General features: G+C 24.3%; 1 protein-coding gene across 1 annotated transcript in view; it reads left to right on the top strand.

Annotated features, from left to right (window-relative positions):
* The window catches only part of LOC113556810 (cell growth regulator with RING finger domain protein 1-like), a 37,065-nt gene that overhangs the window by 2,834 nt on the left and 9,990 nt on the right, over positions 1 to 24,241 (top strand). Inside the window, exon 2 of the mRNA XM_026961969.2 lies at positions 8,868 to 9,022. Coding sequence (XP_026817770.1) covers positions 8,868 to 9,022 — 155 coding nt within the window. The remainder of the gene's footprint in view (positions 1 to 8,867; positions 9,023 to 24,241) is intronic.

The following is a 24,241-nucleotide window of genomic DNA, read 5'->3' as shown; positions in this document are numbered from 1 at the left end:
ACGAATGGAAATTTCTGATGGAGATAAAGGAGGGTCAATTAGTGGGCAATTACCATTGCTAATTAATAACATATTAATAAAATCATGTAGACTGCAACAAGTAGATATGTGCTAATTCATTTATTGATAGCTGATTTGAGGGTATATACCAGCCTATATGTACCTACCTAGTACCTATCAATTGGAATATTTTTGTTTGATCCGATATATTTATTATTATAACATTTATTTATTTGAGATTCTCTTATTCCTTTCAAATTAAAAAAAATACGTTCGAAAATGGGTTAAAAATACGGACATATTTGTACGTAGAAAATTCGCTAAGCAAATGTCGTTATTGACTGTCGTATTACCATTAGATTTACTCATGTAACTATGGCGACCGATAAACAAGTTTGAACGATTCGTTTCGAACATATTTTTGTACTAATTTTATGTTTGTTTCTGCTTTATTATTTATCAAAGTAATTATTTATTAATATAAGGAAAGATTCCCAAAACGTATTTTATTTCTCTTATACTTATGGCCAATGGGGTATTTTTTTTAAGTTTTGTAGAATTTTTAACAACGGACACAATACAATACGAGTGAGTATTTTGATTGTTGTGTGGATTCGAATGCAAGGAGGAATAAATGTTATTGCTGTATAGTGGGTGGGTGCTCATGGTACATTTAACAAAATCCGATCGTAAAAATGTAAGTACAAAGAAAAAAAGGAAAACAAGTTATTTCCATCTGTAGGTATTGAATACATATATATTATATTATGTAGTTTCAGTCTGCCATCCCATTATCCCCTGTTATGATATTGTATAATATTATTATTACATATTATATTTCTCTACGGGTGACGATCTCGAGACGACGTGTATACGCATTTCGTCGTGTGGATAATTCGATACCATTTAAAGAGAATTAATGCCTTACGGCTCTGTGGGATTCGATCAAAAAAAATATCTATCGATGGTAACAATAACAGAAATATTTTACGCTATTGTATCGTCACGAATTTTATATCGTGCGGTCGGCCGTGTTCATGCTTAATACACTATATTATTATTATTATTATTATTTTTTATTATTATATCGTATATACATCGCGATGTACGGCGGCAATGGTCCAATGAATCGACAACGACGACGCACGTTTAAAAAAAAGAATAATTTTCGCTCGTCGTTGTCGTCGAGGTCAAAATGATAATCACGAGTAGTGAACAAAAATGTAGGAAAAAAACCAACCGACAATAATAATGCCGCCGACGACTACGGTCGACGGATCGGCGGTCGCCCGCCCCTCTTAAATTTGTATGCAAAATCTGTGTGTTGTGTTGTGTTGCGTAATTCGTACGAAAGACACGTATTTGCGTGCATGTGCGTGTAATAATGATACGTGTATTATACGATAATATTCACGCGAATGATGCTGAGGTAAAGTTTCAAAACGAAAATGTCATTATAATATTATTTATATCATTGTTCAACAGTCATGGCGTGCGAGTGTAATAATATTATAATAATATTATATATAATATTATGTTGACGAGTAACGACGACAGAACGTCTCACGGTTTTATTGTCTTTCTTTTTTAAATCTACGAGGACAACACCCTCGGAGGAAAAATGACACGTTATACGATAATTTTTGTGACGCATGCGAGCGATTGTCAATTTTTCGCAACGGGATCGGAAAGAAAGTTGTTTCGCACCTGTATAATTACGGGTTTTGTTTATTTATTTATTTTATTCACTGGTGCCATATAATGCTATCTTCGCTGCTGTTGGTTCGATTGTAAACAAACAGACGATATTATAATATTATATTATTTTTCAGTTGACAAATAATTCAAATATCAAACAAACAAATAATAACCAGGGAAGTCGTTCTGTTGTATAGAAGATTTAAGTGTACTTTATGTTTATCATTGCAATATCTTCGACATTTTAAATTGTTTTAACAACTAATATAAATTATGAAGAATATAAACTATTGTATTAAAGTATAAAACTTTTTGAATTACACACAATTTGCTACCAGGAACCACCCTCAATATTGAAGCATTCTTTTTTGATATAAAAATGCCTTCAGGTACAACAATTTAAAAAAATAAAAATTATTATTATAAAACTAGAATCTAAAAAATAAAAACATAGTTGGATCACATACTATTTTACAACTATATATTTCATGGGCGACACCGGTACAGGTCATGGCTCATTTTAGATTCTAAGTGGAGCGATGAATGTGTATTGGTTTTTCAATAATGTGTGTTTAGTAAGTACTTTGGGGGTCAAAAGTAAAAAAATCTTATTACTTTTCAAAATAATCGGAAAAACTACCACTACAAAAAAGGAGGAAAGTAGGTAAGCCTCGAGGTAACCGCTTTGCTATATAAAACCTAGGTGTTTGAAAATGATATTTGTATACAAAATATAATAATATAGTAAAATTTTCTTTTGACGGATTCGCTAGGGACCAATTGATTTTTACGTTATACTGGATTTCCGTTGTAAGAAAACTCAAATAAACAGTTTATACATAGGTTATACAATACTGTTGTTATTTTTGTTGGTAAGAGATTTCTTTCTTAAATAAGGATCTATCTTAAATTCTTAGAAGGTTTTACTATATATACGTAAGAAAGTTTCTAGTCTCTACAAAGTACATTTTTGACTTGAATCAAATTAATTAAAATTATTATTCTTTGTATAAATATATAATTTCGTCCAAATTGGAATATGTATTCAAATGTATATAAAAAATCTCTTTTTACTGCTTCAAAAAGTGATAACTGACGCAAACATACGTAAACAAATCCTCTTAAAATCTAAATTTACTCATGGATAACTCTAGTATATTTAATAATTTAAATATATCGAAAATACATAGGCTCAATATTTTTTATAAACGTCTGAAGTTCAAAATCACTAGGATTTGTTAATTTTTTTATTGTTAAAAATTTTTAATTTTAGAATTGTTACTATATATTTGTACTGTATACATTGTACATATTTTCAAATTACTGGTACATGTCTTTGTACTGATCAAAAGAAATTCGATTATTTACAAGTATACAAATACTTTACATTTTTTTTAACTATCGTAGACATGTTTTATTATTATAGACAAGATAGTTGTTGGCCAGGTTAAACAAGTCCTTTCATAACTGCTAACTTATACACTATGACTATGCTATACACAATATCAATATACCAACTGAACAGGTTAGAACGTTGACCCTCTCATATGTTATTATTAACCGTGAACTTTCTATTTCTGTTAGATACATATACCTAGGTAGGTATACACGTAACTGATTTGATCATCGTTACAAATCGTTGGTAATCGAGGCGTAGTAATTTTAAAGCCGTGTTGCTGACGTTTTCAACTGTCCACTGCCAAACAAATGAAATTTTTTTGTAAAATTTTCAAAAAAGAAAATAAAGTTGCAGAATGAGTTATATACCCTCGCCGAAGCTTCAAAGGTAGTAGACGTAAAAAGGGATGTGATGTTATATACAATCTTAAAACGCACAGTGCTCAATCGCCAGTGTAGAAACAAATATAACTATATGATTTTAACATAGTACTATTAGGTATCTGAAATTCCGAAAACAGGGTGCCTAAATATTTAGTTCGATAGAAGGCTAAATTCTTATCTTTCTAATATGTTTATAGACAAAATATTTACTATTCGAAACATAGGGAACACAGTGAAGAATTCTATTTCGCTTAGAATCGAAGTTAAAAATATATTGTTATAATCGCGTAAACGTTTTTCTATCGTTTACTGTCAATTAAATTTAGGGTTATTTTTTGACCTTGCATTATAATTATTTTTGTTTTTAAATAATTAATAAGAATTTGATATTATTGACTTATATAGGATTTAATTATAGTTCGGTTTTAAATTGGCTTATCAATTTTATTGATACGTTCTATTTTACTAATTATTTCAAACTATGTTCAGCTAATTCAAAGTCTTTCATTATTAATAATCGTCGAATTTGAATTAAAAGTGTGTCTTATACCTTTTTAAAATTATTTCCTGATCATTTTCATAATTTTCATACATTTTTACTTTAAAGGGCCGCTACACCAGCATTTTGTTTTTTCTATCTATCTCCCACATAATATAGAAACAAAGATACTCCATCTTTCTACGATTACGACTCTCTGGTTCAGTTTAGGGCGAAAGCACTTATTATATATTTTACAAAGAAGAGTATTTCCTGTGCATTGACCTAATAGATTTTTAATATTTACAATTTTGAATAAATTATTAATGGTTAAAAATAATCGAAATCAATTGAAACATGCTTATATTTATAAAAAAAATGTAAATATTAAAAATCTATCCGGTCAATGCACTGAAAATACTCTTCTTATTAGTTCTTTATAAAATATATAGGTGCTTTCGCCCTAAACTGAATCAGAGAGTCGTAATCGTGGAAATACGAACTATCTTTGTTCCTATATTATGTGGTAGATAGACAGAGAAAACAAATGCCCTTTAAGCCCAAAAATGTATTTTAAATTTATGTATACATTTTTTGAATGTTAAATTAAAATTTTTAACAGATTCATGTTTAAACGTAAACAATTAAATTATGTAGAACGCTGTTATTTTATTGGCATGTGACTTTCTGTTTTTTTAGTATTGTAAGAATCAACTAATTTTTTTTTTAGTTTCGGTGACCTTGTTGCTTTATTTAATTATTGTTTAATTTTAATTTTTATGTTTACTTTTAATGTTTCTCTATATTTATGTATAGTTTTAACAGTTATTAATTTCTTGTTAATTTTCCTCGTGAAAAATGTGAAGGCTATTTCTCTGGTCTTAATAGTTAATTAATTTGTTTTTAATATCTACAATACTAAACTGTCAACTTATTCCATTAACTTGATAAAAATGAAAGATATTGAGAGTAAATGTTTATTTTTTTATTATATTTCATGAGAACTTCTGATCATGAATAGTTACAAATATTTACACTTAAATGACAGCCTATCCAAGTATTAATGTTATTTATTAATTAATTTTCTGATAGTCACAGTTTTAATTGGATAAGCTATCATTTTGTTTACAGTAGGTACTATTGTGTATTGATATACAAATTAAATTTGTTATGAAATATCTAAATTAATGTCTACATAATAGGTACCTATTTTAAAATAATTAAATAAGTTAACTCTTTTCAGATTATTTATAAATTAAAAATATTGTGTTAAAAAAAAAAATACTATTAAATAATAATATAAAATATAATTTTATGGTTGACTGTAATTTTGACAGTTACAATATCCATTAATCTACGTCCATCAGTGTAAACGATTAAATAACTCTATAAATATTAAACACACTAGTAAGGTAATGTAAGCTAATGCTTTGATAGTCTATACTGGAAATATTATTTTTTCATTATCGTATTAAAAGTCTCATACAAATATTTATGTAATTGTATATTCTACAAGTATACTGAGGAAACTATACTTAAATTATGTATTTAATATTTTTTTTTAATTTTTTTTTTCATGATATAATCCATAGTCTGTTACAAATAGTTTTTAATATCATTATAATTTAATTTATTTATTAGATATGTGAACACGTTTTGGGTAGTAATACATAAGTTAAGTTCAGTCAATATTTTTCTTAATTAATTCAAAAATTGGATTATTAGTTATTTCATTGAATTAAAATACATTTTTTATTTTGTATTGAAAAAGTTTAAATCAACTCCGAGGTTTTCTAAACAATTTTCTATTTGTAACTGATATATATTATAATGTTTATGTGTTTTACAATCATCAATAAAAACAAACCTAAAAATTATACATTTTAAATAGATGAATATTTAGTTAAAAATGAAAAGTCCAATATTGAAATTAAAATAAATTATAAATAAATATAATCTTATTTAAAAACAATGTATCGCTAACTGTTATGGTTTCAATATTAATTGTTAAATCACGTTAGTAGATAATAAATGATACTAAAGATTATTGTTGACATTATATTTAAGACACGTTCAATAGATGTTTTACGATATAAATATGTTTTATAGATTAAAATTGGTACCTACCAAATATAATTTTTGATTTAATTTAAATTTACTCAATTAAATTTATGCTTTTTTGAAATTTATTAACCGAGGTTCTTAAAAATATATTTAAACTTGGTGCAAATATTTTTGGAAATATAGTTACAGTTAAATTAAAGTTTTAGATTTACTTATGCCATGGTTATAATCTAGGTTATATTTTAATCACAGTAAATATATTTTTTATTTGAGACATGACATTTTTTTTATTATTATTATTGTGCTATTTCTGTGGGTTTACCTCAAATTGACCTTGTTAAAACTGCATAGTTTTTACTGTATAGTTAATAATATTGTTACTGGTTTTAAAATAACGGGACATCGATTTATTCATTTTATATATTTATATAAAATTATATTTAGGTCAATAAATTATCAAAGTTTTTTGGAATTTAGATTGGTTAAGAAAAATCCTAGATAAAAATAACGGAAAATATGAAATAATTATTAAAAGAAAAAAATATTTGTTGAATAATAACGAGTAAAGAAAATTATTAACGAAGGATTGGATGAAACTAGAAATTTAATAAAAGAAACCAATTTTAAATGATTAAATAATTATAATTTTAATTGTTGTGTTAAAAACTAAGTTCATTACATTTCAAAGAATAATTATAATTTTATATTGTCTGAGCAATTCATAGTTAAATTATTATAAAACTATTATACAGTTTTACAATAATGTATTTTTTACATATTTTTTTATACCTGAAGACGTATTTTTAAATAGAAAAGATGTTTTAATAATTTTCTGAATAATATTAGTAAAAACAAAAAAAAAATTCGGAAGAAACACTCGCGCATTATCAATTATTGTAATTTAAAAGTGAATAACCTTAAATAAATTGATATTTGCACTAAATATTTATTTTCTAAACATTTCGGTTCTTTTTGTAATATTCATAAAAAATGTATGCTTTCTACTTATTTTAGTTTTTTACAAATGTTGATAACGATTTAATGATTGCTTAAAAAATTTGAAAATGTAGCAAAACAAGATTTCTCCTTACATCATATTTTACTGGGTGTAAAATGTATCAAAAATATAGATAATATATTATGATATATATCTATATAGAACATATAGATCTATTTTTAATGTATTAAAATTTTGATAAAATTTACTAAATCACAAAAATTCGTAAATCATTTTTCAGTTAAAATTCTTCAAATTTAATATCTATGACTTGAATAGTGAATACAAGGCTCTTCATAAATTTGTTTTGTAGTATTATGAAAATGCATATAGAAAAATATTTTTATATTTTATACTATTATACAGATATACAGCAGAGCTACTTACCTAGTTATTTTATTGATATTACTGATATTAGTAATACTTTCTTTAACAATTTAATAGAGGGGTATTCAATGTAGCAATGAAACAATGAATAAGTTAAATTGCTAATACGATTAGGGTAAAAATGACGTCTTAATTTTTATCGACATTTTTTCGCTTGAGGTTGTTGGATATTTTATTAAATACAAACAATTTATGGAATAGTTATGAATTAAAATGTTTAATGATACATTTCATTCTAATGCTACTAAATTTCTTACATTTCACATTTTTTTTAAAGTAATAGAGGTGAAATCAATAATTTAAAATATAGATTTTATGCTGAATAAGTAGCATTGTATTACTAATTATTATGTGAATGATATTGCTAATAATTTAAGTATAAGTTATAAATTATAATACGAATTTATTATTTACTATTTTACTGCATGTAAAATGTACATACTTCTATACTACTAATTACTATATCTTATGTATTTTATTAATTATAAGTAGAACTACTTAAAATAATTAAATAAGTAAAAAATTAAAAATTAATTATATCTTTAGTGTATTAGCTATATGACTTGACCAAATTTTTGTACACAAAGCATATTTTTATTATTGGTTAGGAACCTTTTATGAACTGCTGTTTGACCCCTTGCTAATTTATTTATTTTCATAAATAAATGACCTGTGCCAAAATGTATAGAATTATGTCTATTTAGAGGAAAATTATAATATTTGTTTATTTAATTAATTCAGAATAGATACATAAGTATATAAATTAAGTATAATATATAATATTTCTTTACATAATTTAAAATTACGTACAATAAAAATTAAATTTCAAACGAGTTGTTAGATGTTAGATTGATAAAATGTACTCGCGTTAAAATTATGCCAGTATACATATACATTATATACCAATTATTTGATTGTAAAAAACATTGCAATTTTAAAACTTTTTAGAACCCGCATTACACTTTGTGGTATACGTTTCGCGTACTACTATAACCTGTTTACCAAATTATAATTATTAAAAAAAAAATTAATCATATTTTTTCTATTAATATTTTTAAATAAAATAAAAACTAATGTATCATATAATATTTTTAGTGTACCTACTTTTAATTTAAATAATAACTTTTTACTACTTACGTCAAATTATACTATATATATATTATGTTTAAGTAAACTATAAGGTTTAGGAATATTTCATTTGATTTCTGTTCATTGACCTCTTTAGTAGCTTATATTTTAGCATTTTAGCAACTAATATTTGCTACCGCAGTGAATCGTTCAATGAACTTAATTCTGTATTAATCGTTTAACTTAGAGAGAACTCTTCGACAAGTTGTGATTTATATTCTCGATAAAGGTCTTGATTATTTTTATTTTGTTTTAAGTTTAACATCATTAAATAACATGATAACAAAATAATTTTAGATCAATAATAATTTTTTTATTTTGTTTACATTTTAGGAATATGACAGTATTTTGGCTTCATGGCGAAGAACTAATGTTTGGTGGTAATGCAGTACATCCTGTTCAACAAAGGATACCTCAGATGAAAATGATGAAAGTCCACATACCGTTCACATTTAAATTACATGAGACATCTAATTCTTCTTACTCAGGTAAATAAGTTTGTTATAGATAAAATAATTAGAACTTTCAAAGACAATAGATTTTAATTTTTCAATTAAATAATTTATGTTTTTAAAACATTTGGTTACCATCCAATTATATATTATTTTTGTAAACAAATTAGGAATATTTAAAAATCGATTTTTACTGCAAATATTTATACCAACAGCAATTAAATGAGTGAAATGCAATTACATTATTTACAATAAGTCATGCGATTGATAATAAAATTAAATATTAATGCGTTCATAAATATAAATTAATAGTTACATATAAGTTACATTACTCGTCATGCTTCAATAAAATTGTTTATAATACATTATATTTTATCATTAATCTGATTTAAGATTTACTCAACAATTTTTTTTCTATTTATTGAGTACCTAACTATATTTTTTGATGGGTTAATAAAATACACAATTTCTACGTGACCCAACTGATAATTTTGTATTTACGTGTTTATAATACGGAGATAACTCATGCAAGTACAATGTCATCTTAATAAAAAAGCCTTTGTCATTACGAGACTAACATCCATTCAAAGGTATTTATCGGCCCTCGTGTTGTAGATGTAGAATCATAAAACAACTATAGGTATACTTATTGGCGAATAAGCACATCCTTGACTTTTAATCGTGTTTCATAATATTTAGGTGCCTACTCAATGCTTGTTTCATGCATTTCTATAATACTACAATTATTGTATACAACAATATGCATTATATATAATTATAATTTATTATATCTTTTATTAGTTAGAAACTAGTAAGCATTAAAATGTGTAATCATACAATATGATGTAGAACTTATAAATCATTAAGCTAGTTGTTAATTTTAATTTTATACGTTCTAAATCAAATCGAATTCATTTGATATTTATCAGTTTATTGTCTGTTGTGTATATAATGTTGGTAGTGAAGTTCGACATTTCTTCGTGCAATTAACAAAATTCTAATACTGGGTAGTATCAACATTTTAATAATATTTCACTGATTGAATTTAATTAACCAATGGTCCACATTAATATGTTATGTTTAAGTAACTATTTGACATACTCAAAGATCCATATAACTTGATATAAAAAAATATTTTTGCAATCCAGTATATAATGCTTTAATTTTAATAAGTTTCTATAAATATAGTTTAATAATATTTAATATGGTTTCGGTGTATGAGTTTTGAACCACTTTGACAAATGTGGATGATTTTTTTATCGTTAAGCCTACTGCAGCATAGTGGTTCAAAATTTATTGTTTTGAATATTTATTTATTATTTATTAATTAATATTAATAACAGATTGTGTTTTTACTTTTTAGTGTGATTATTATTTCTTTTATATTATGATAATATGGCGTATGCGATTAAATTATAATTTTAAATTATTTTGGTGTTTTTAGTAGGAGAGTTTATAGTGAATTTTGTTAAAAAAAAATAATTGTAGTGTATTTTTAATCTATACTACTGTCTACTGAGTACCAAGGTCTTTAAGTATAACTTGTTTTTTGTGATGAAAACTACAGTTTATTTTTTTTAAAAGTGTACCTATACTAAAATACATAAAAGTATATTTTAAAATGCTTGTAATGTTTTAAGGGCTAGAATTAATATACATTTTTAACATTGCCAGTTTGATTTTCTTCCATAGAATTCTATGTACCCATCAAACATTATAGGAATGCCAACTCGTGAAGGTACTGAAATAGTAATAGTACTTGTATAAGATATAGGACGCCAAAAATTATGCATATTATCCAATGTTATTTTTATAAATTATTATTCTATTCATTGGCTAATAATATTTCATTATTATCGCAGTTTACAAACAACTGAAACAAGTATTGACATAAAATGTTCTTGTTTAGCTAAGTAAAAACTTATTGAATTACCTGGATGAGGTATTTTTTAATATAATTATTAAACTCGTTTTTATTCCAAAATGATAATAAATAATATTATTTTAATTTATTAGAGAATTTATAGAATTGTGCAATTTTAAATTTATTATATTAAATTTGTTCATTAATTGACCAATATTAATTTTCATCATTATGTATATTTCAATTTATTATAATAAAAATATAGTACAATAATACCATAAAATCAAATTTTTTTTTTTTTTTGAAAACTCACGTTTTTATACTAACATCATATAGTCTTGAAACAGTTCAAACAAATAGTTTTTAGACTATACCCTCTTCACTGTTATATTATTATGAAATTTGCATAAGGGAACATTATGAATACGATTATTCTTAAGTATTAACTGAATCCAATTAAATAAAGAGCTTGTAAAATCCCTCGTCTGGTAATTATTAAATTATTAATTTAAAAATTAGTTTCCGGTTATTTTTGAAAATAATCTGAAAACCGGTACATGTTATAGGTATACAGTTTTTCTTATGCACATATTATGTATACTTCCTCGGTGTATATTATTAATAGAATCACAAAAAACTAAGATAAGACTATTAAGTAATGTTTCTACCTAATTTTTATAAAAATTTCTTTATGATTATGTTGCTATATGTTTTACGTGCTCTGACATATTTTTTAAAAATTTTAATGTTAATTATTTTCGTTGTTTTATTCAGGAATGATTTGAATTTGATCTAAAACTTGATTCATTAAGTTAAATTAAGATTTAATAACAAATTACTATGTAAGTAATATATAGCTATTATGTTATACTTTATTAATGTAACCTGCAATAAGCTAATATTACGTATTTTCGCTAAAAAAAATTAGTTATTAATTAATTATAGAGTATTGTTTAAATTATTTGATAGCCAAAAAACCAAGGAAGTTTCTTTGTTGGTTAATAGTATTGAGTATATCACTGTTATGAATATATTAAATTTTACGAGTAAGTCAATACATTTAATTATTTTTGTATAGCAAAAAAAAATATTGTCAAAACTGGGGTTAGGTGTAAATATTCCAGTATTTTCGTAATTTTATATTTTAGTTAAATATTCCCTGATTATTATGAAAGGAACAGCGAATTTCTGACTTGATTCAGCCACAAACCTAACTTGGATCCAATTTTATATCAAAAAACTAGTTTTAAAATTGAACTTGAACTTTTTACCTATACATAACACATTTTATATTATCATATTAAAATACGTTTCCTTTTTTTTTTAATGTTGGCCTTTTTGAGCTGTTTATAAAAACTAAAGATGTTCTAGTTTTTTTGGGTTGAGTTATTTGTTAAAACGTTTAACTTGCTTAAAGAACTTGGAAATGTAATTTTAAGTAAGTCATTTATACTTAATAAATTAATTAGTATTACTTATCAATTTAAAAATATCGAAAATATATGGGCACAATTTGTTAGTTTATAAGTTCATTATCTTATCTTCTTTGCTTATAATCACAATTGTCTATATTATCATTAAATTAAAAATTCAACACAGGCCTTACTTAATAACGAAGTACCCTTAAATTCTACTATACGAAAAAACAATTTTGACGGTTTAGCTAAAAATTATTCACGATTCTAATACGAGTATATCATTAATTATAATATTTTGCAATTATAATAACTATAGATGTAAAAAAAAAAAAAGAAATTCCTGTGAAATCTATATTACTTTTATAAATTTTATTTCGAAAATAAATTTATATAAATGTATTCTTCATTATATTTACCCCTTAAATTTGAACCGTTCAACTTGCTTGCTTAAGTACTATCTAAAATAATTAATTTATAAATAAGTTTCTACTAGTTGATTTGAATTTTTTAGATCTTTGGTCAATACACGATGAGAAATCTACCCTTCTAAATTTATATTTATTTACAAATCAGTTATACGTACCAAATTAGACAATATATTTTTTCAGGCTCTTCCGTTCTCCCTCGTCTTAAGAAACTTCATAAAATACCAATTTATTGTTTATCTTTGGGGCTTCAAAATTTATCTCTTCTCCTGTGATTAATATCAATCCCTTCACATCAGATGTAAATGGCTCGCAGGATAATTCTTACTCAAAGATGTATTCAATAAAGAATCCTTCATTTTTAACTTCTTCGGGGTGTACCTATATGTTTCGGCTCAGTTTATAATTTGAATAAAAAAAAATAAAAAATACTAGTAGACTGTATAGTGAATAATTAATGATTTTATTATTAATAATGATTATTGAAATAACACACTATTACAACGATTGTTTTTAGGGGCGTTTACAGGGGGGTGGGGGTTCAACCCCCTCTTTGAAATAATTTTGAGTAACGAGGAAAAAATTGTTTTATTATGTTGCGGCACAATTTGTATTGCTATATTTTGTAAACCTGAAGTTAGTTTTATTTTTGTATACGTGCCTGGATGTCACTACGACACGCAATGATCGGCAAAGTTTCCGATGCGTCGTTGAAATTAGTCTGGCGACCCGTGTCTTATTAGTTATTACCCGACCCAGGGTGATATCATAAATACTATCTGCACGATAATTATGTCGATTGATAATATTTATTAATTATACATTTAACACAATAACTCCTATACTCTCGGCGTTATTTCCAAAAGATTTTCTCAACCCTTGCCTTAACTGTACACTTTTTCATCACAACTCATAATTAGTAATTACATTATTAAATTTAACAATCTTCCACTACATAAAACTAACTTCCTATCTCTAGTACTTTCTCCAATCATCCACTTAAACTATAAACTAGCATTTCTAAAATCGTCACTATCCAATTATGTCAATAACATTTTTCTCGATTTTATCCACAACTCTTTCCCACTTTTTATTATAATCTACTATAATCTACTGATAGCTCGTAAAAAAACCGAATACTACAGATGTTATTCGTTTAAAAAGCAAATGCTTAATTCATTAATTAAATTCATTGTATAAATGTAATAATTAAGTTGAAAAAATGTTATTGGTATAAAAATGTATAATATATATATACATATTGTATGTAATACATTTACATTAGAAAATCTAAATTTTATCCGGGATTTCTTTTTACTATTGAGATTACTTTTTATACACCTTATTACATTTCTATTTTATTTCATCACATATTATAGTTCATAGTTCAAATAAATATTAAACAATTTATAATATAACAATATATATATATATATATATATATATAATAAATATCTAACAGGCATGTATTTTGTACATTTTAAAGAATAAAAAACAATTTCTGTATTAGTATCTTATTAGCTAAGTATAATGATATAATAAAAGTAAAATGTGTGACATTCGCAACGAAATACGAATTGATGGCGATCAAACAGAAAACTGAGAAAAGAAAGTAAAAAGAAAGTTGTTTTTGTTAATGTAATATATTATAATCTAGCTGTGAATGTTACGTTACATCTGACTTCATACAAACCTTAATACTGTTCAAATTCTAGAAAGTATTACTCGGATACCTGATTCAAAAATCTGTATATACTATGTTAAATAAGGTTTTTCTTTCTATTACAATATATGTTTCATAAATTACACCTACTTTTATTCTAACTGCTATTAAATATAACGCGCTTGTGAGAGTCACGCGTCTTATTTTGTATACTTAAGTTTTAATAATATTTTGATCTTAATACTTTTATTTTAATTATATTACAAGTTTAGTGGTAAATACATCCATTGCTGCTTCCCTCGAAATCTAAAATGAGTAAAATGATTTTATTGTAAAATTTATAAGTAGTGTCCTTTTAATTTATTCAAGGATATAAAGCAATGGGGTCGTTGGCCGTTGTGATATTTTCTTAACATTTGAACATGCATTTAATTGTTTTGAATAAGATTATTATAATAAATTTGGCCTTCTTTTATTCAAAATTTTATTTTCAATTTTTTAAACTATTAAAATTTACATTAGGTAGTGAGATTTTAATAAAAATTACTTTCTTTTCCTGTATTTTTTATATAATATTTTACGTTTCCTCACATTTATTAGCATTTATACATTTTAATTAGTACTTCTCTATTTTATATTGATTTTCATAAGTTGTTTATGTAAATTTACATAATGCATTTAAAAGTATTATTATATATTTATATGTATAGGTAGTTATTATTAAATATAATATACTTCACTTCTTAGATCTTGGTAATATGCTATTTATGAAGCATATTGATAATTATTATTTTGACTGAACAATCAAATAGTAAGAATAGTATATGAATTAAATACATTTGAATTATTATACATTTTAATATTTTTAATGTATTCATGCTAAATTCATCTATGAATATCATACAGTAATTAATTTAATTTTATACTTTTTCTGTGATAATTATTTAGACCGTAGCATTTAAATATGTTTATTTAATTTCCTTGACTAATTGTATATAATTGCCTTTAACTAAGTAATACGTCATATTAGTGATACGAGTACGTGACCTAAACTTACACATAAATATTTAATAAATGTTTTAACATAATATACAATTTTTTTAGAACATTAGGTATATAACTGATTTATTTTACGTTAAAGCAAATGCATTCATGAATATTAAAATATAGTAACATTTGATAAAATTACATTCAATAAAAACAATGGTTAAAATAATACTTTTTTAAATTTCTAGTATCTAATAAATGTTATTTTCTATTTTGTTTTTTATTTTTATTGTAGGTTTATTATTTATTTTAATATTGCAGTATATTAAACAATAATACTGTTAATAAGAAGTAGGAAATAATTTATATTACGTTATTATATTTATGATTGTTATTAAATGATAATTATACATTTAGATAGTCTTGAAATTATTCTCACGCTCAATTCGTTCATTAGCAAATATAATAACAATAAAAGATTATATTATTTTTTGAAGTAAATAATCTGGATTTATAAGCCAATATATAATGTCATAGAGCATAAACTATAACCAATTGTGTATGGCAATAAATAATAATATGCAGTAGTAGGTGTAAAAATGTTAAGTGTCGTAGGCATATAGTCAAATATTAGTATATATATTATATACTTATTACTTACCTAATAATAATTAAATTATTGAAGCAAGCTAGTGATAAATCCACCATGGATTAATGCTTTATTTTTTATTGATACCTATGAAATTAATTATACTTTTTACTGTTCCTGTTTTTATGAATTTTGAATTTTGAAGTAATTTCCGGAATATGATTTCTATTGTTTTAATTGTATTATTGGATTGCTATTAAATACGTAGCGCCTTCCTGCATAGTTTGTTCACATTTTGTCAATGCTTATTCGGTAGCGGACTAACTAAACATTAAAATTCTTAATAGTGAAACGAATATTGATTCGCTAAATTACGTATATTCATTTATTATTTGTGTATAAGTGTGGTCATTATTACATTAACGTCAATATAGCGAATGAGGGTCAGCTGAGAACCAATTATCCAAGTTTTTATTGGCTAATAGTTATCATTAATTATTACTTCTATCTCTTGAATATTTTTAAAAAATATTAATTTAAGAAAATTATATAATTTATCTGAACAGTGTTCATTTTTGATTAACTATTGCCATATTATTAAATATCAAATAACATGTATTGGTGCCTATTTAGTTTTTAAATCATTTTTATTAGTAACTACGAGTATAACATTATACTTATGTGCTTAGTAAAGAATAATAAAAGAAAACAATTATGTAAATGTAAAGAATAATGTAGTATTTATGTTACATATAGTTCTACATAAGTAAATTATAGGTTTACAATTTACTATTTTACTTATTTTTGTCGGCGCGAGTAGTTATTGGAAATTATCCATGCTGTGTATTCTCAAAAAGTATAAATTAATACATTTTTAATATGTTCGTAAATTAGCAATTTTGGTTTAAAAAAAATGTATTATTTATTGATAATATATTTTTTTAATTTTTTACTTTTTTTCATAACAGCACATTTTTAATTTTAAGCAAAATATTTTTCTAATAATATCGATGTATATAAACCGAATTTCGAACGAGTTAATAATAAATAAGTCATGCGAGTATTAATTATATTATTTTGATAAGTCGAGTGAGTGGCGTGAAGTAGGTACTCCGCAAAATGTTTGTTGACTCGTTCAAAATTCTCAGAAAAATATTCTGCTTGGGAATATAAAATTGAAATTATATACTGTTTTTAAAATAGTATAAGTATTAAATATAATGACGATACTAAAAGAAGCATTTTTTTGAAAATTATGTTTTGTTCTACGACTTCAAACTATGAAAAACATTTTTTTCAAAATCGTTAATAATTTTCTAGATAGTACTGATAAGTGTTATAACTAGTGAAAAAATCTACCTGTTTATTGATATATTAAAATATAGGATATGGCACCATGTAATTATCTATGTATTTTTAATTATAAATATACAAAACATTATATTATAGTCTTCATCAAAATAATTAATTTATTTATCGTTATTATAATATTTCGTTATCTACCAATAAAACTTATTGCATTAATATACACTAGTACTATTAATCTTAATTGATTCAGTCATATTTCTATTTATCTTATTAAAAATACACTAAAATTATAAAATTAATATACAAAATATAAAAATATAAATATTTAATATTAAAAGCGTGACATTATTTAGTAGAAATTGACAAAAGTAATTCAATAATTTATAACGATTAACTTATTGTATAAACTATTGTCGAATATGTTGTACAGTATAGTACAGTATTAATAATATATTAATTTAAATAAATGTGTAAGTTTTGTATTTATTTTTAATTAGATGAATTATTGTTTTTAATGGAAGCTAAATAAAAATTATACTTATCATTAATATATGCTTTTATTATTGACAATTATGTTGTCATAGTTTTGAGATTCTTATTTTGTAATATATTTTGAAATAGGTGTACCGTATACATTGCATAACATCTAAACTTAAAAATAGATAGCCTGTAAAACTCAAAATTTTATTTTTCAATATTTATTGATCAATAAAATAACGTATTTTATAAAACGTTCAAACTGTTTATTCGTATAAATTTAAGTGTTCCTCAACTTATACGATAATTACATCGATCGAAAATAAGAAACAGATTATACTTACCTTACAAAGTTATAACTAATTCGTGTGTACATTTATGTTTCCTTTTTTTCCATCATAAACTATATACTGACTTACCTCATATTATGTATAAAGTATTTTTTAAATTATTATGTTTTACTTAGTATTCATCACTTAAATGCATTATATCTATTATTTTCGTAATAAAACCCACGTAGATAAGGTTAGGTTAGGTTACTGTTATACATAGGGCCGGCTCAAGGTATAGGCGAGTTAGGCACTTAGCTGGGGCGGCATTTTCAAAATTAACTCATACATTTTTTTATTTCTATTGGTATTATAGAAAAATGTTTTAAAAAATTCATCCGTGAAAACCAACTTGCTTATAAAATAAAATAATATTGATGAAAGTTATTACCTTACGCGTTACGCTGTGTCTAATGTAAATCCGAATTACAGCCAATGTGAACTATTTAATAACGTGTTTATCACAATTCATTCTGAAATTCGTAAATATGTCCATTTTAATTACGTCCTATGCGTAAGATGCATATGATAAATTATAGACTTGCTACAAATATTTTCAGTGTTCAATAAATTGAACATTATGTACAACTTGTACATACCCAAATTAACTTACACAGCGTAATTCTTTTATCTTTGCAAGAAGTATTGAATTTACTCAACTGTCCCAGATGACTTAATTTATGTTTAGCCAAAATATTTTAATTTTTTCTGTTTTTTAATATCTTATAATAATTTTAAAAGACAATCTAAATTGTTTATTTCATATTTTGGAGTATAATATATTTATTAAAATGTTAATATTTTTAGTTATGCGATATGAATTGTTAACATTGTTGTTAAATAATATTTATTCTGTGGAATATTGAGACATAAAATATGAATATATTAGTATTGCTATCTGTCTAGAAAAATAAAATTTTTATTTAAATATGTAATAAAATAATAGTAAAATTTTTTTCTTGGTGAAGTTGCGCTTTATAGTTTATAAAATTATAAAAGTTGTCTATTTATTGTATTATTTAATTTTTTTTTGTTTATTTTATAAAAATCCTTTGAAAAAATTAACGATTTGCGAGCGAATTAATAGAAAACTGAGATAGGTTAGGTGTATATGAAAAATTATCGGTTTAAACGGTATGTCATCATAAGTATTTATATAAATATTGATAAATATCATATCACTTAAAAATATTATAATTTTATAGTCCGGAAATCATAAAAAAGTAATTTATTGTTCTTCAACGCCTGAAAAGTGTAAACAATTGTATAGATAGTGTTCATTAATAATCCATATTGTTTAGTCATCATCGACAATATTTTTATTTTCTAAAAATTAAAATTATTTAATTTTTGTATTGATCAATTATTACTTATTAGACTAAATATATTATCAAGAATATATATACATATAGAATAACGTAGAAACTAGAGATTTATAAATTATTTATTTAGAAAGTTTGAAGTTTTTTTATATTTAAATTTTAAACATTATATTTCATATCATGTTTATAAATTTATGTACTATTGAAGATTTTTGTACTTCTATTGTACAATACGAAAATTATAATTATAGGCAAATTGCATATTTATTATGTTGGCTTGCTCTTTTTAGTGTATTTATTTCGTTTGTTTATGAACAATTTTTTGGTTGAATAGAATACATAAGAAATTATATAAAGATCTAAAACCAATTGCACAATCAGTTCCAATCAAGAAATTCACTTACATTTCACTTTTTTTGTTTTGTATACGTTTAAATATCATAATATAAATTATTATTTATTATTTAGCTTGGTAATTTTTTTTTATTAACAAAGCACAATACCTTAAGAAGGATCTAGTCAAGATCTAGATCAGAATCGGATCCACCTTTTTGGTGTGCCAATATTCATTATTGATTTTAAAAGAATTATACCTTAAAGAGCTAATATTTGCAAATAATTAATATTATTTGTTTTAAAAACTAATACGGTACATTGGCAATACATTATTTATATTCATAAAACTATTCAATTTTATTGGGATAATAAAATATCAAATTAAATCAAATACATTTTTAGTAGATTGAATATATTTTTAAGTTTATTAATATAGTTTAGGTATCATTAAAGTGATTAGTAATTTACATAAATTAGAACATGTTCCCACCATTAGCATCTTATTTATTGGTAAAATATTTAAAATTAAGAATAGGTGCATTTTCTCATGGAAATTGTTTGACATTGAAATTATTAACGGTCATTGTGTGCGCGACATTCAGTTATCGGAACAATTCTAATAAAGAGTCAATACTCGAAATTTGAAGGGCGTGATTTATGCACACTACATTGTAATTTGTAAGTAGGTATTAAGTTAGGTATCTATTCGTTATAGCTGCCTATATTTTCGTGGCCACACTACTACATAGAAAATATATAGATTAATATATATTATATATTATTTCATATATATTTTTTTGATTAATTGCATTCTTATGATTATGTATAATTGTATACATAATTATCATATATTTATTTCAATAAATTACTGCTATCAATTATCATATTAAATAATAACTGTTAAATTGTGTTTTATTATTTAAAACTGCCAATATTTAATTACTTAAATATGAGGCTGTATATTTTTTTAATTACTATTAATTATTAAATTATAACTGTTTAATTATACATCGTATTTAACCAGTGGGTTGATGTTTAAAAGTTTGGAAATAGAGTAATTAAAATTAATTTATCTTAAATTCAAATGACGCAATTTATAATACAAATAGTAAAAGAAAAAAATGTAATCTACTGAACATTTTGTTCACCCGCTCCAATCATAATAACGTATATGTTTATATTATATCTACTTGGCCATAAGACGACAGACTTTTGTAAGCCATGTAGGTGGGGTCGGCACGATGACTGAAGGTTACATCATGACGACACATCCCAGGTTATAATTACTTACGCTTTACAGTATGGTTCTCTTTCAAGGTTTTTAAGTGGCATGAAATAAACAATAATACGATCGTATGTAGCTCTATAGTACCCGTGAATATAGTATAATATAATACTGAATATAATATATCATGAGACAATAATGCGTTAACACTAAGATTATGAAGTTTAACTCCCTCTTAAATTTAAAAATGCAAAACAGTGCAACAGCCTCCTCCCTGTTATATCCATGTAACCCAACCTTTTTATTTATTTAATTCTATACAAATACTAATATTTAGTAACTTAGAATAAAAATAATATTTCTGTGATTTTCGGATACATACAAATATATTTTAATAATTTGTGAAAATAACGATTTGGAGTTGCCAAGACTAATAACCAGTTCGCAATTATTTACTTAGTTATATTTTATATTTCTTTAGCTTTTATAATGTATATATATACATATCAAGTATTAATACATATTATTGTAATTGCGTGTGCGGTCATGTTAATATCTCTCCAGATGTCTCTTCTAATTTATAGTCAGAGGCCGAGTAGAACTTTTATGAATTTCCCTATTCGTATGTCCACGATATACTCATATATATAATGCAATATAATATTGTACTTTTTCGTCAATTTATGGTTCAAAAAATTGTGTTGCGTTTTATTTAAAATACATAATAAGGCGGTTCAGGTTACTTGCGCCACTGAGAAGTACACGATTTTGTCCCACGCGTGTATAATATACTAAAATACACGCACAAACCACACTGTCTATGGCAAAGTACGATAGAGAATCATGTGTAGCTTTTCCAATAGACGTCATGAGGTGGTGTGTTTGAGTATATGTGTTCTATTGATATTAATATATCGACAGCCTCACCCACAGCGATTTCGAAACGATTGTTAACACCACGCAAAAATGAGGCTATTATCCCAATGAGAAGGGGTTTTCCGACGGGATATAGATATCATTAGTATATACTTATAAATACAAGTAAAATAATTTAATCATATTGGCGTATTATGTACATTATATAGTATTATTTATTACTGTTCAGTCATGCAAAGTAAATACTTCATAATCCAAGTGCATATTTATTATACAGATTGCTTAGAATAAATCTTTGAATTAGTTATCAATTCTTGATTATGTTGCTCCTTTTACAATGCATTCATTATATATTTTATATTTTATTTAAAAAACATATTTTTTCACAGTGTATAATTTGAGGAATATATTTACATTTATTATTTTTTTCCATATACGTAAAAATTACTTAGGTATTACAATGTTATTTATGAATTTTATTTTTTTTTTTTATATCGTCCCTATTGTGTACTTATTTTTCATTTTTTATAAATACAATATTTGTTCTTAAAAATAAACTTATGTTGTTTACGCTTTGAAATTTGATTAAATAAATAATAATTACAGTTTTGGCGAAATCCCACTTGTAACTCATTGTATATTATATGTTAATTAAAATATTTGGAGAAAAAATATCTCTGCCAATTTATTAGATCATTAGTATATTATTTTTTTATAAATCTTTTTATGTTTAAGTACTTTAAAAAACATATTTTTAGATTCTGAATAAGTATAGCCTGGGCTAAGATAGGTTAGCTATATGTGTTTACTAACTCTCATGAAACACTTTCATTAGACTAACAAATTTAATCAAGATGTACATAATATAGATACTGAATGATAATTTTTCAAAATATCTTCACTAGTAAAAAAAAATACAAATTAACCAAGCCGCATTAATTTTTAATACCATTTTGGAGTAAAATATGGATCTCCATTCGAATAACTATATTTTTTCCAATGCAATAATAATATGTATTTATGTATTATTTTTCAAATAAAAAAACAACTGAATACTAGTTTCAAGTCAAGTCCGTGAAAGCAAACAAATACTTACACCTATCCACTTTATTCTGTCTATATATTTTATTAAGTGTGGTGCTACAAACATCAAGTGTGGAAAAAAAGTTAAAAACATTTATTCAATGAAAAATGTAATACCTAATTCCTCAAACAAACTTGACAAATTCGACATGGAAAAACGTCTTAACAACCTCGTCTGTACAATACAATCGAATTGTTTTATTTTATTTGTGACGATGAAAAATGTCCTTAAAAAATATCTGTTGAAAGCGATAACCGCTAGTCGTAAAACAATTTAGCATCCTTGTAACTCATTGCAAGAAACAAAGAAAAGAAAAAACGTACGCGATGCGTCCATAGGTAATGTATTGAAGGCGTGTTTAATATACATTATATAGTTTTGAGACCAGGATTTAAACTTGAATATTTGGTTTTTTTCAACCGGTTTTTGCCGCCTAATCAGATTATTGTGAGTATAAAATATAAACGTCAAACAAGCTGATTGGTTGATGTCTGGTGGCGTGCAGTATTTTAAGTACCTTAGCTTAGTACTAGTTTATTTTTAACAATTAGAACAAAGGAGATTTAGAATTTGGAAATTGAGATAAATTTAAAAATCCCATATTATATATTTTAGGTTTTTATATGAATATTAATATAAAAAAAAAAAAATGATCATAAATGGTGTAGGCTTAGAATTAATCTTTGAGTAATGTAGGATGTTTGTATGAAATAAGTACTTAACTATTTATTTTGTTCTCATAAATCTAAAAACGTATATTATGTCAAATATTGAATACGAATATGTTTTTTTAACGCCCGATGCAGTTTTACTTAGAGTAATATAATGAGTAAACTATTTTGAGCATAAAATAATAACTTGGCAAGAGAATATCAGAGAAGATGTCCGTTGGCAGCCTCCCCTTAAAAAGATACACTTATCTAAATAATGATTCTATTTTGTAAAATTCGCATAATTCAATTTAATATTTTTAATTTAGAAAAAAACATAAAATTCTAAAATTCAATTTCCAAACTTTATGAGTATTTTATATTTAAGGTTTTAACTTTATATTAACCGAACTTCTGAAAACAAATTTGATTGTTGATTTAAATCTTCTGGAAGGTATATTTTCTAATTACGAATTTAAAATTAGATTTCAGGAATCTTTTTTAATCTTTTCCGGAAAATGTAATTATATTTTAAACCGTAAACCCTTTACCAAAAGTTCATATGTGATATAAATTCTAATCCAAAAACAGTCCGTCTACGTTTTTTATTTTTTAATAACCTCAATTCGTATAATGCGTTTTGTTATGTCATCATGACAATTGCTATTCTAATTTTATGAAATTATTTCCTATTTCTCTGTA

The sequence above is a fragment of the Rhopalosiphum maidis genome, chromosome 3, assembly GCF_003676215.2.
Source record: "Rhopalosiphum maidis isolate BTI-1 chromosome 3, ASM367621v3, whole genome shotgun sequence".
NCBI classification, from domain to species: domain Eukaryota; kingdom Metazoa; phylum Arthropoda; class Insecta; order Hemiptera; family Aphididae; genus Rhopalosiphum; species Rhopalosiphum maidis.
This window is presented reverse-complemented; position numbering and strand designations above follow the sequence as displayed.